Source organism: Argentina silus (assembly GCF_951799395.1).
Source record: "Argentina silus genome assembly, chromosome: 9".
Lineage (NCBI taxonomy): Eukaryota > Metazoa > Chordata > Actinopteri > Argentiniformes > Argentinidae > Argentina > Argentina silus.
The window spans coordinates 20,328,451-20,342,514 of NC_139663.1; the positions used below are offsets into that span (position 1 = coordinate 20,328,451).

The 14,064-nt window shown below is 45.2% G+C and overlaps 1 protein-coding gene across 3 annotated transcripts; it reads left to right on the forward strand.

Moving 5' to 3' along the window:
- The first annotated feature begins 197 nt into the window (after positions 1–197).
- On the forward strand, positions 198–13,222 carry pold1 (polymerase (DNA directed), delta 1, catalytic subunit). 3 transcript variants are annotated; one of them, XM_083677514.1, is made up of 27 exons: positions 198–258; positions 1,705–1,892; positions 2,487–2,600; positions 2,847–2,987; positions 3,366–3,491; positions 3,943–4,111; positions 4,404–4,518; positions 4,641–4,770; positions 5,288–5,454; positions 5,562–5,666; positions 5,963–6,103; positions 6,433–6,543; positions 6,765–6,956; positions 7,133–7,221; positions 7,346–7,462; positions 7,764–7,877; positions 7,960–8,107; positions 8,357–8,452; positions 9,229–9,366; positions 9,575–9,750; positions 10,073–10,225; positions 10,467–10,569; positions 10,702–10,834; positions 11,000–11,113; positions 11,633–11,685; positions 12,468–12,565; positions 12,989–13,222. In XM_083677514.1, exons 2-27 carry the CDS (start codon positions 1,709–1,711, stop codon positions 13,074–13,076), a joined length of 3,315 nt encoding a protein of 1,104 aa, XP_083533640.1. In that variant the 5' UTR covers positions 198–258; positions 1,705–1,708; the 3' UTR covers positions 13,077–13,222. The 3 variants fall into 3 exon arrangements, with proteins under 3 accessions (XP_083533640.1, XP_083533642.1, XP_083533641.1); XM_083677515.1 differs by lacking the exon at positions 198–258 and having other exon boundaries at positions 1,757–1,892; positions 3,376–3,491; XM_083677516.1 differs by lacking the exons at positions 10,467–10,569; positions 10,702–10,834; positions 11,000–11,113; ... (1 more) ...; positions 12,468–12,565; positions 12,989–13,222 and adding an exon at positions 10,294–10,420.
- The last annotated feature ends 842 nt before the right edge of the window (positions 13,223–14,064 follow it).

Genomic DNA, 14,064 nt, shown 5'->3' on the forward strand with positions numbered 1-14,064 from the left:
ATCCTCTGGCCCTGATTAGATGAACTGAAATATAACATTGTACGCGAAGGTGACTTCATATTTTTTGTTGTTATTGTTTTTTTTTTTACTCACAACGGCAAATATGGCCGCTTCTTCCGCCCTGCCTGAAACCAATCACCATCCACTTCATGACGCAGTTTACCGGGAAACGGAAATCATTCGCTCTTCCCGCGCCAGTGGTGAACAAACGTCAGTGGCGGGAGTTCTTGACAAGTCAGGTCCTGATCCGAAACAAAGGTAAATAACTATCTACAACATTTTATTAGATGTTACTCGCCAGCTACTAGTCCACCTGCTCTCTTCACATGAATGCGTTACTAGTGAACGCGTGGAGCTACGATGGGAGTTGATGGGGGAGCTGTAATAGTAGAGTAGCTCAAATCGACCCTATAAATGTCATGTCAGATATACAGATTACCTGTCGGATCGACTATGGCTAGGATTGTAATGGCGGGATAGCTGACTAACTCGGCTAGCTGTCTTGCCAAGTCTGTTGGGTGAAGATTAAGAGTAACCGGATAGCATCCTCCTTCAGCGCCTGTTGCTATGGACAGATAGTGTCGGACGTTGTCATGTATGAAATAATAATGTCCTCCCCGCCAAGACAGTTTGTCATAAAAATCCGTCTTTCACTCAATCTGATGGTTCGTTGGATAGTTGTCCCGTCACAAGTTTGCCAAATGTCAATTGCAAAGGAATAGCGACTAAATCCCGAGTCTGAGGGAAAGCTAGCTCGCTTTGTAGATCTGGTGTGTGAAACTCCGCCCATGAGGATTTCTTCAAAATAAAAGCCCCCCACGTTAAACTTGTTGAAGCATTGAGAAATACTCATTGGTTCCACAAGATGTTGGAAACATTCCTTTGAGATTCTGGTCCATGATGACATGATTGCACTTTCAAGCTGTGAATCTCCTGTTCTACCACATCCCAAAGGTGTTCTATTGGATTCCGATCCGGTGACTGGGAAGGCCACTGAAGAACACTGAACTCATTGTCATGTTCATGAAACCAGTTTGAGATGACTTTTGTTTTGTGACATGGTGCATTATCATGCTGGAAGTAGCCATTAGAAGAGGGGTAAATTGTGGCCATGAAGGGATGCACATGGTCAGCAACAATACTCAAATAGGCTGTGGCATTCAAGCGATGATTGATTGGTATTAACAGGCTTAAAGTGTGCCAAGAAAACATTCCCCACACCATTACACCACCTCCACCATGCAAAGGTGTACAGGTGTTCCTAATAAAGTGTTCAGTATATATATATCTCCTAAGCAATACTTAATATAAATCAGGTGAGGTTCAGCCATGAGCGATGTCATACAAAGTATCATTTTGCGTGTAACAGAATGCATTTGCTCCAGATTATTTAAATTGTTGGCCCACCCCACTCTATGTAGGTGTGTTGAGCCTCTTTAGGAACATGCATGGTGCAGAGTGTTATCTTCAGATACTAATGTATTGTGCAGAACAGGTAGGCTATGAATGTTTGTCATGCAGAAAACCATGTCAGTTTACACGTTTCGTTATAATTTGCAATACTGTGAATGTTTCATCTCCACTTTAACATTCAGGGTCAGCACTGAAGCTGTAAAATGTTCTTAACATTTGACAAAAATCTCGATTGCTGCTCAAGTGGTATTGTTTGTTTTCATCCATCTGTGTTTTCATGTTGACTTTCAGACACATGGATGCCAAGAGGCGTAATGGCGGCCCTCTGGGTGGGGCGTCCCAGCCCAAACGGGGTAAACCTGGCGGGGATTGGGAAGACAGCCCATCGGTCTTTGAGGAGGAACTCGCTCTGTTTGAAGAAGCAGAGATGGAGGCAGAGGAAAGAGAGGGGCAGGCCGGGCATGATGTCATCCCAGTAGGTGAGTGGATGGCATGTTGCGTGTTAGTCCCGCGGAGGTCGATAATTTGTTGGGGCATAGAGCTAAAAGCTGACAAAATGCTTCCTCTTTCCAATACTTATGGAGGGCACTGTATGTAGGCCTAGCTAAAAACAGTTTGGGCTAATCAACTACAGCCGAGGCCAAAACATGAAAACATTGTAATTGGGTGGAACGTCCCTTTTTAATTCTAGTTTTCTATTTTCTTCTGTACAGTGGTACATGAATTAATAAAAAAGGTTTGTTACATTTTAACTTATTTTCCGAAGAAACAGCAAAAGATTGAAGGGTGCCGACATAATTGGCCCCAGCTGCACCCTGCTAGGTTACTGCTAAAACATAGAAGTGAAGTGTAATGTTGTCTTGGGACTTTTCGTTTGCATCACATAAATGTCAATGTTAAAGACCGCAATGTGCTTGAGGCACAGATTGCAGACAGCAAATGGGCTACTGTGGTGTGGTTTTAGTGTCCGAAATGCCTAGGATTTCCTCTATTATACCTGGCTGATGTAAACTGAACTGACCACTCCGATCTGTCTGTTTTTTGTATTTGACCTCTGACCCTCCCTATGGCAGGTGACCTGTTCTCTGCTGACCTCAACCCTCGATGGCGCCGACCCAATGCGCCCCCCCTGGACCCCAACTCAGGCGCACTTGTCTTCCAGCAGATGGATCTGGACTACTATTTAGGTAGGGGATCTGTATTCAGTAGACTTAGGCAGGGGATCTGTATTCAGTAGACTTAGGCAGGGGATCTGTATTCAGTAGACTTAGGCAGGGGATCTGTATTCAGTAGACTTAGGCAGGGGATCTGTATTCTCTGCTGACCTCAACCCTCCATGGCGCCGACCCAATGCGCCCCCCCTGGACCCCAACTCCGACATGCCTGCTCAGCCAAACTCCTGTTCTAATCTCAGTTTCTGATTGGCTCTGTAGGGGCGGCGGTGGCTGGCATGCCTGGTCAGTCTCAGGGGAATGTACCAATAATCCGCGTGTTCGGGGTGACGGACAGCGGGAACAGTGTGTGCTGCCACATCCATGGCTTTGCCCCATACTTCTACACGCCTGCCCCCAATGGTATGCCCCGGAGTATTTTCAGATGTTTTATGATTACACAAATTGTATTCAACACCAGATAACATTGGGTATTGTTACTGTAGATAAAAGCTTACTCATCCTAATCGTAACAACGTTGTGTGGCCACATCAAGACGTTTGAATGTTAATCCAATTGACATTTCGGTGATGGTTATGTATGACATCAATACATCCTTTTGGTAAAGGTAAATGGCGTCTGAACTCTGCTATTGTGTCGTGGCATGGATAGGTCAAGACTGATGCCCAAATAGACTGTCTGAAGTCCCCCCCCCTCATACACACACACTTTTTTTGAATTGAAGAAATGACATCCGCCCTTCTATTCCGATTGTTCCTCTACCCTCCCTCCTGCTTTCAGGGTTCACCAGCGCCCACTTGGGTGACTTCCAAAGGGAGCTCAACTCAGCCGTGCTGAAAGACAAGCGCTCCAACAAGGACAGCATATCAGTCACCGTGTTGGCGGTGGACATCACACGCAAAGAAAGTGAGTCAAAGTGAAGCGTCTCCTTCTAGGGTTGGGCCCATATGGGACGTTATCGAATATTGTGATATTTGGAGCATATTGTGATATTGTTCTCTTACAGAAAGTAGTCTGTAGAAGTTTTTAAACTCTAGATAACTGCATAACTACAAGTGCTGTATCTGTTTTTGCAAAACACATCTGATGGTCTGTTTGTTTCACCAGACTATATACAACACCAGCCATACACTCTGCACTGCAGTTCATTTTTGGTCACGATGGCTTGTCTCCATCATACTTCAGCAATGGACCATATTATTGTATATCGTGATATTGTCTAAAGTAATTTCGTGATTAAGAAAATGCGGATATTGCCCAACCCTATTTCCTCCCAGTGTACTCTTTGTATTGTGGGTTAGATTGTTTTCATGCAGTGCTTGGTATTCAGTGTAGTGTATATATATCGTTTCTCAAGGTATGTATTACTATAATGGGAAAAAGACTCAGGACTTCCTGCGCATCACTATGGCAAATCCTCGTTTAATTGCCCCTGCAAAGAGACTCCTGGAGCAGGGATTTAGGTTTGGACCCTTCGCGACCCAGAATTACGCTTCCTTCGAGGCCAACATCGACTTTGAAATCAGGTGTGTGTGTGTGTGTGTGTGTGTGTGTGTGTGTGTGTGTGTACGTACGACCGCGACCCCAAATGAGGAATAATCGTCATGTAAAACATGTTGCCAATTTTTGTCTGTCTTACTAGTGCATGAGTGAAGTCAGAGGGAAATACGTGTCTGATACGCTCTCTAAACCTATAGATGGCATTTTAGTCTGCGTCTTTCTTTTCCGGGAAAAGGTGCAAATCTGCACTTTCAGCTAAGGATGAGTGAACCTAGCCGAGTGAATTCATGAAATTCACACACCCTTAAATTGTGCTAGGTTCATGGTGGACACTGGTATGGTGGGGTGCTGCTGGCTTGAGCTTCCCAAAGGGAAATACAGAGCCCGGGAGGAGAGGAGCGGGGGGGAGATGGACAGTCGTCACCCTGGCAAGGTAAAGAAGAGGCGGGTGTTGAAGAAAGGAGATTGTCCTACTGATGAACATTTTTATGTCCAACCGATTCCTCAGGGTTTCCCTTCATCTTGCACCCCTCTCTCTGTCGTTCTCTCTCTCAGGTGACCCTGTGTCAGTATGAAGTGGATGTGGGATGGACAGATTTCATCAGTCACCCTGCCGAGGGAGAGTGGCAGAGGATTGCTCCACTCAGGGTCCTCAGCTTTGACATAGAGTGTGCCGGAAGAAAGGGTGAGTGTGTGAAGTTAAAGTGATGACCACAGAATTATTCCACATACAGCGCCCTCCATAAGTATTGGAAAGAGGAAGCATTTGGTCTTCTTTTAGCTCTATACTCCCAACTGTCTGGATTTGAAATCAAACTGGCCTATTCAATTAACGAAAGGAATCGAGGTAGTACTCTGTCATTTGCTGTTCTGAAAAGCTGTTTTTACCCAGACTCGTCTCTGCATTGTTAACATTTGATCGTTCATCTTGCAGGGCAGAATAGCATCACAAATGTGTTCTCTTCATGAGATATAATTGACACGGAGCAAATTTAGTGGTTTTCTTGTCACGTCATAGATTTTACGTCTGAATTCCACGATTCGTCCGCGTTTTCCGCATTGCGGAAATTATAGGGCACTTGTAGAACACTTGGCAGACAATTGTAATCGAGGATTTTTTTGTTCATCTAGTTATTCAAGGAATCGTTTCGGCCCGACTGCGGATTGAGTGTATCGCCTTTGGCTTGTCCTTTTCCTCTCAGGGATATTTCCAGAGGCGGATAAAGACGCTGTGATTCAGATCGCCTCCATGGTGCAGCGCCAGGGAGAGAAGGAGCCGTTTATTCGCACCGTCTTCACTCTTCAGTCCTGCGCAAGTATCGTAGGCTCACAAGTACTGTGCTTCACCCAAGAGACACAGTTACTTCAGGTACACACACATACACACAACACTTGACCTCAGTTTGGCAGCATTAAAACATCGAAGTTGAAGTGGACATTTTCCCTCATTGTCCATTACACTGACCTTGTCCACAGAGCTGGGCAGAGTTTGTGAGGACAGTAGATCCAGACATCATCACTGGCTACAACATCCAGAACTTTGACTTCCCTTACCTGTTGAACAGAGCAGCTACCCTGAAGGTGAGTGAGGGTCTGATTTGAATAACACCCCCAAAGCAATGTTCATTTTTGTTGAAGAAAGAATGATACAGAAATGGTTATTTACTTCCCATGGACCTGCACGTCTTACTTGAGATCTGGCTATGGTTATTCTGTGTCTTCATTGTCAACTTTCAGTCAGGCTGTCGAATACCTGACCCTTTGATTTGCGTCTACAGTACAACTAGCAATTTGTCATCAACCGGCACAAATAACTTGTTTGAGACTGTTTTGGATGGAAGTATTGTATATGTATGCATGTGCACATTTTTGTTCAGGTGCATCTGTTTCCCTACTTGGGCCGAGTTTGGGGCAGAAAGTCAATACTGAAGGACTCCAACTTCCAGAGCAAACAAATGGGACGCAGAGAGAACAAGACGGTCAACATAGAGGGAAGGGTTCAGTTTGACCTGCTGCAGGTGAGAGGTGTTTCCTCTGACCTTTTGGAAATGGGTGTTGCAGCTTGTATTGTTGCTGTACAATGGTAATTCCAGTTGTTAATGATGTGCCCCTCCCTCGGGCCACCCAGTGTTAATACCTCAAATGAATAGTCGGGTTTGCAACGTCGTCCCGTCCTTTCACTCCTTCAGTGAGTGTTCTATAGAGTAAACTCACCCCCAATGCTATTTTGATCTAAAAACTCTCCCCATCCTGCTTGTTCATTCCCCTCTGTCTGTGATTGTTTTTACTGACTGTCTGTGAGTGTTCTTACTGACTGTCTGTGATTGTTTTTACTGACTGATTTCAGGTGCTTCTGAGAGACTACAAACTGCGCTCCTATTCGCTCAACGCTGTCAGCTTCCACTTCCTGCAGGAACAGAAGGAGGATGTGCAGCATTCCATCATCACAGATCTGCAGGTAGAGCTCCTCCTCTTTTATTTTAGCCTGGTGGAAAAGAATCGGAATCGGAATCAGAATCAGAATCAGAATTCTTTTATTTGGCCAAGTATATTTGCACATACAGGAAATTGACTTGGTGAGGTTGGTGCATGGGACATAAAAAAACAACATATAATAGTTATATATATTTTCATTCCCCCCCCCCCCCCCCCCCCCCCTTTGTTATTTGCTCCTCTCAGAATGGCAATGAGCAGACTCGGAGGAGGCTGGCGGTGTACTGCCTAAAGGACGCCTATCTGCCACTGCGTCTGCTGCAGAAGCTCATGTGTGTGATCAACTACATGGAGATGGCCAGAGTCACGGGCGTGCCCCTCACCTATCTGCTGTCTCGAGGGCAACAGATCAAAGTGGTGTCTCAGCTACTGCGTCAGGTAAGGAACAGGTCAGGCAGACACACACACACACGGACGGACGGACAGACACACGGACGGACACACACACACACACACAGGCAGACACACAGCCAATGTTTGGAACATAGACTTGTCACACAAGACGATTGGTAGAACCAGGAATTGTCCGTCATTGCTGTGAGTTTGTGTATTAGGCCATGAAACAGGGGCTGGTCATGCCCGTTGTCAAGACGGAGGGTGGAGAGGACTACACTGGAGCTACAGTCATTGAGCCAGAGAAAGGGTGTGTACTGCTGCCTTGTGTTTACGCGTTTGTATATTTTTGCCCTTACTCTCTGCGTACGTGGTGTCCTGTATTTTTGAGCTCCTCCCTCAAACCATTCTGTCGCCACCTGTGGTCCAAGCAGGTACTACAACATTCCCATCGCCACTCTGGATTTCTCTTCCCTGTATCCTTCGATCATGATGGCCCACAATCTCTGCTACACCACCTTATTCCAGAAGGAGTCGGCGGATCGGCTGGGGTGAGAGATCTCCTCTACTGTTACTGTAGTTCCTCTAGCAGTTACGTCATCTCTGTATTGTGGGTTTATTGGTGTTATTGTGCTCTTGTACAGTATACGTCTATTATATATATATATATATATATATATATTATGATATAGTATACGTCTATATTGTATAGTATACAGTATATTGATTTTAGATTCTTGCTTCTTCCACTATGCTGTGTATTGGGTGCGAGAGGTGATTTTTGATTAGGGTTCATTGTTTTTTGTTATTTTTCTGCTTCTGATTTGCGTGTGATGTGGGGTTTTTCCATAGTCTCACTGCAGAGGACTTCATCAAGACTCCCACGGGCGATTTGTTTGTCAAGAGTTCGGTGAGGAAAGGACTTCTGCCTGAGATCCTGGAGAACCTGCTCTCTGCTAGGAAGAGGTGAGCACTAAAGCCCTGAGTCTGCCAAAACACACACCTTTCCACTCAGCCATGTGTAACATGTCAATCACCCCCCTCTCAGGGCCAAGGCAGAGCTGAAGAGTGAGACCGACCCTTTTAAGAAGCAGGTTCTTGACGGCCGACAACTTGCCCTGAAGATCAGCGCCAACTCTGTCTACGGGTTCACAGGGGCTCAGGTGGGAAAGCTGCCCTGCCTGGAGATCTCACAGGTGAGCTCCCTCCCCTCCCCTCATACATAGAGGCTGAGCCCCTCCCCTTCCCTCAAACAGCTCCTTGTTGTTTTTTTTTCATTGATGAGGGAAAAAAGTATATATAACTATAACAACATACAACACAACACAAGGCAGGACATCACTTCATGATCATATGCACACATTACATTTTAACCAGTTTTTTTTTGTTTGATTTCGTTACCCAGTTAAGTGTTAATGTAATGTCATGCTCCATTGTTTCTTCAGAGTGTGACTGGGTTTGGCAGACAGATGATCGAACAAACCAAACAGCTGGTGGAATCCAAGTACACCATGGCCAATGGTTACCAAGCTGACGCCAAGGTGAGGGTGATAGTATGATGTCAGCTATTGGGAGTCTGACCTGTTTTATAAATACCAGGGCATTTGTTTTGACAAAGAGCTGAAGTTCACAGAGGAACTTGTTAAAGAGCTAACGAAGGAACGTCATAATGCTTACACATGCCACTCTTACATTCTTTGGGGAGAACCCTGTCGTAGATCGCATCATTACTACAGTACACCTTTTTGTGTACAACGCCCTACTTCATAACCTCCCGGTTTACCTAACCTTGCTATTGAAGTATAAGAACATAAGTTAACAAACTCGTTCTCTAGGTTGGTTAACTCATGAGGTTCCTCAGGTCTCCACCGAATTTGGTAAATTCGCTTTTGGTCTTGATGCACCTCCCTGCTGGAACAGTCTACAAAGAACATTACAGTTGGTTGTCCTGGTGCCGCTCGGGCAATTTAAAATATTGATTGAGTACCTCTTTGATGAAAAATGTGGTTGTTCTTCTTGATTATAAAACACAATGTTGTAATTTTTTATGATGTATGGTTGTAAATTGTGTGGATGTAGGGTAAAAGACCTTGGTCTCAATGTGATTAACCCCTAACCCTGCCTAAATAAAGGTTAAAGAAAAAAGAAAAAAAAGAATTCTGTGACCACCACCTTGTTTTTTGTTTCTGCTTTTAGCTCCCTTGTGATTGCCCAGGTTAGAGTTGCCGTCTCCCTCCCCTTCTCTGAATTTCATCAAAATGTCCAGAAGAGAAAGTCCCTCTAATTTTGTGTGTGTTTGTGTGCGCTTTTGTGTTAGGTGATCTATGGGGACACAGACTCGGTCATGGTCAAGATGGGCATGCCTACAGTGAGGGAGACGATGGAGGTGGGCAGGGAGGCAGCAGAGTGGGTGTCCTCCCATTTCATCCCTCCCATCAAACTGGAGTTTGAAAAGGTACCCGTTTACCGTGACAACTGGCGCGTTCATGTTAATGCTCAGTTGAAAGCATTTCACGTTGACCAGCAAAGAAAGTACCTTTATTCTAGGTGTAAGATTGGCTCTACAACAGCCACTATTCCGAAAAGGTATTTATTTTACAGATGCCGCGTGTGCAAGCCTTTGTTCTCGTACTATAAAGGATTGTTGTTGATCTGCTCCTCAGGTGTACTATCCCTACCTGCTGATCAATAAGAAGCGCTATGCAGGCCTCTATTTCTCCTCCAGTCCGGACACACATGACAAGATGGACTGCAAGGGCATAGAGACTGTCCGCAGAGACAACTGCCCCCTGGTGGCCAATCTCATCAACACCTGCCTGCAGAACATCCTCATAGACAGGTATGCTCACAGCCTGAAAAGGTAGAACTCTGTCCAATGAAATTATTGTAATTGGGGGTCAGAGGAATGTCTTGATCGCCTGTCCCATGACATCATTCACTCAAGGGGTGTATTTCTTGAGGTAAAATGTTCAGACATCAAATATGACGACTAAGTATGTACGGAAGCAACATATGTAACTGCTCAGGCTAATCAACTACACCCAAGGTTGGGGTTGAACCAGGAAAAAAAACATTAAAGAAGAAGTGGGACATCCCTTTCAAGAAAATGGGACTCTGCTCCCACTTGCGTCATGCCCACACTCCCCATTCTGTCTCCTCAGGGATCCTCAGGGTGCAGTGGCCCATGCAAAAGAGGTGATCTCTGACCTGCTGTGTAACCGCATAGACATCAGCCAGCTGGTCATCACCAAGGAGCTCACCCGCACGGCCCAGGAGTACGCTGGGAGACAGGCCCACGTGGAGCTGGCTCAGAGGTGAGGATGGTACAGGAGGCTTCTGGTTCAAGGCTTAAACAAGTCGGAGTTGTCGCACTCCCCTGCAGCCCTTCAGGACTGTAGTTTGATTCCCCTGCAGCCCTCCAGGACTGTGGTTTGATTCCCCTGCAGCCCTCCAGGACTGTGGTTTGATTCCCCTGCAGCCCTCCAGGACTGTGGTTTGATTCCCCTGCAGCCCTCCAGGACTGTGGTTTGATTCCTCTGCTCAATGTCGCTTCAGGATGAAGAAGAGAGATGCTGGCAGTGCCCCCAACTTGGGAGACAGAGTCCCATACGTCATCATTAAAGCTGCCAAAGGAGTGGCCGCATACATGAAGTCTGAGGTAGGCACTGTGTGTTTTTGTCTTTATTTTGTTGCCCAGAAGGGGGTTGATAAAGTTGTATTGAATTGAAGCTCTGTAATGAACATTTATGAAAGTATTTTCTCTGTGTTGTGTGTGTGTATGTGTGTGCAGGATCCAATCTATGTACTGGAGAATAACATCCCCATCGATACCCAGTACTACCTGGAACAGCAACTCTCCAAACCCTTGCTCAGGATCTTTGAGCCCATCCTTGGAGAAAGCAAAGCTGAGAGCGTCTTACTGAGTGAGCATGTGTATACATTAACAAACACACGCCCACTGGCCAGGATCCAATCATTGCAGATAGTGGCGTTATTTATTTTTATTTTTATGGAAGTCAGTCAGTAGTGCTAATCCATTATTATTAACAATTGTTTTGCTACCTTCTGTCAATCTGTCCATGTTTCAGAGGGGGACCACACGCGCTGTAAGACTGTGTTGACCTCCAGGATTGGAGGCCTCATGGCCTTCGCCCAGAAAAGGAGCACCTGTATTGGCTGCAGAGCAGTGCTCAAGACAGACGGTGGGTGTGTGTGTGTATGTATGTGTGTGCTTGTGTGTGTCCGTCCGTCCGTGTGTGTCCGTGTGTGTCCGTGTGTGTCCGTGTGTGTGTGTGTGTGTCTGTGTGTGTGTCTGTGTGTGTGTCTGTGTGTGTGTCTGTGTGTGTGTGTCTGTGTGTGTGTGTGTGTGCGTGCTCTCTATTCTCCATCCTTGTTTTTGTCTCTTGTACAATGGCTGTGTACTAGCATGCATATGCAAGCTTGTATTCTGTCTTATCCCTCCTTATCTCTCTGCTGTGGGTGTGTGCATGCTTGTGTTGTGGCGCCCCAGTTAAACCTTTCATCCTTTTTTGTGAAGTGTGAGTTCTTTGGTGACCAGCCAGAACTGTCCCTGGTCCATCGTACCAGTAAAAGAGCTGGTTATAACCCCTGCATCTGTGTGTTGAGCCTCTGAATGATGTATCGTCATTGCTGTCCTCTGTGTCCTGCACTGTGTATATGTGCACTATCTGTTTGTCTTATCTCTGCTGTCTTCCTTCCAGGTGCTGTGTGTGATTTCTGTAAGAAGAAGGAGTCAGAGCTGTACCAGAAAGAGGTAAACTAGTTCATGTCAACCTTGAACTGTTTCTCTGCTGTATATCAACCCTAAGCAGCATACGTGGGGAATAAGTACAGAATATTACTTTTTTTCTTTTAATATAAAATAAAACAGACATCACTGACCATTGGGCAAGACATGACTGCAATGTATCTAAAGACTTAACAGTATCAAGCCTGCGACTCTATTATGTCATGCAATGGGTATGGCCAAATACTAACCTTAAAATGACTTAAATGTACTTGAAGTGAATTTGTTCCAATACACTCAAATCGGGTGACTACAGAAAGCATTTACATTTATAAATCGTAAAAATAAATATAAAAAATACCCTCAAATGATGAGTGACATTCTGTGCTCTCACCACATTTGAATGTATGAAGCCAAAGATAGGCATAGTACACGTTGACGGTGTGATGAAGAGAGACCACTAGACTAGACTTTTTAAACACTTCGGCTGACTTGCTTGGGTGGGGTTAATTGTAGTATTCACTGCAAGCTCAATAAACTTAACCTGAAGTAATTGAAACATTTAAATATTATGTTGACTTTGGTTTAAAGGACAAATTGAGGTATGTTGTGCTAATGCGAGGTCTTCTGTGGCTCAGTTGGTAGAGCATGGTGCTAACAACGCTTAGGTGGTGGGTTTGATTCCCACTGGGACCATATATACTGAAATGTATGCACTCACTGCAATGTAAGTCGCTTTGGATAAAAGCGTCAGCTAAATGGCGTATGAGTGTACATGTGTTCTGATGATTAGTTTGTGTGAGTTGCAGATCTCTCACTTAAACACGTTGGAGGAGCGGTTCTCTCGCCTGTGGACGCAGTGCCAGCGTTGCCAAGGCTCCCTCCACGAGGATGTGCTCTGCACCAAGTAACATATACCCCCACACACACACCCACCCACACACACAGAGTACACACTACTACACGCACCATTTGTACAGATGAACACACACCAGGGGAGGCTGGTGGAAGTAGAAATTTGGAGGATGGAGGCTCATTGTAATGCATGGAATGAGATTTCTACCTCCACCAGGGTTCCACTGGTGACCACGCACCAAACTTCTGCAGTACATGCATGTGTTGCAGGGAGTAGCACGTCATCAGATCGCAGCGCCTCACACAACCATAGTGTCACAGTAAATGTTAAACAATAATGCGTCTGTACTTACAATTTATACACATGGAAATATACACTGGAGTATACAGGCCAACACAGTATACACATCAACATAGCTTGGTTGGTCTCTCTCTCTCTCACACACACACTGACTACTCTTCCTCCCCCCTTCAGCCGGGACTGTCCCATATTCTACATGAGGAAGAAGGCGCAGAAGGACCTGAACGACCAAGAGAAGCTGGTGGGGCGGTTCGGATGGTGAAATGCCCAGAGACTGACTCCACATATTGGGGTCTCTCTCTCACGGGAACAATTTGTAATCTCCTTGTCAGTGCTTGTAAAATGCAAATGTACAACTTATTTTCTATTATCTTAAAAAATAAATGGCATCTTCTTCTTTTTTTTAAAAAGCAACCCACGTGTTAATTGGCTTGATTAAGGGTCATGGGTCAACTCATTTATCATCAGCCTGTGCAAGAAGGGCACGATTCTAATTACTGACATCACAACATCAGATGGCAGTCCGTCCTCTAGTCTGATGCATCTCCATTTTTTTATGTCTCAGTGTTGTCCCGCTCATTTTGACGTCATATCCCCCCCCCCCACCACCACCTTTAATGTCTGAATAAGGCCCTGTGATTTTCTATCTTTAATTGTCATGAATTAGTACAATTGCATGTCAAAGCGTTGGCAATCACAGTACACGCATCAGCTTTTTCCATTTTTTATTTATCATACAACGTTCTTTTTAAAAATCGAGGAGCATGTTTTAGCAGCTGACATGAAGGATGGGGCAGAGCAGAATCCTACAGATTGCACCACAACAAATACCACCACTTGTTGGTCCTCGTTTCCACAGTCTGCATTTAGGAACAACCTCTACCTGGAGCCCTGCAGCTCAAAGGTGATAATGGCACAAACTGCAGAGATGAGTGAGATCAGACTCACAATGACACCCCGGCATCCTTCTACACAGTTGAAGCCCTTAGTGTCTGGTCTAAAACTCCACAGACAATTTCTACATAGACAATTCGGACATCAGGGGTGTGTTCGGACAAGTGAAAACGAGTGTTGCAGATAGAAATGTACTGTACAGTAATCTGTGGTCTGATCTCCACAGGATAAATCAATCACGTCTGCTCTGTTGTGTGACATGCAGCGCCCTCCGTGAGTATTGGAAAGGAGAAGCATTTAGTCTTCTTTCATCTCTATACTCCAAAAGTTTGGATTTCGATTGAAACAATTGGCTT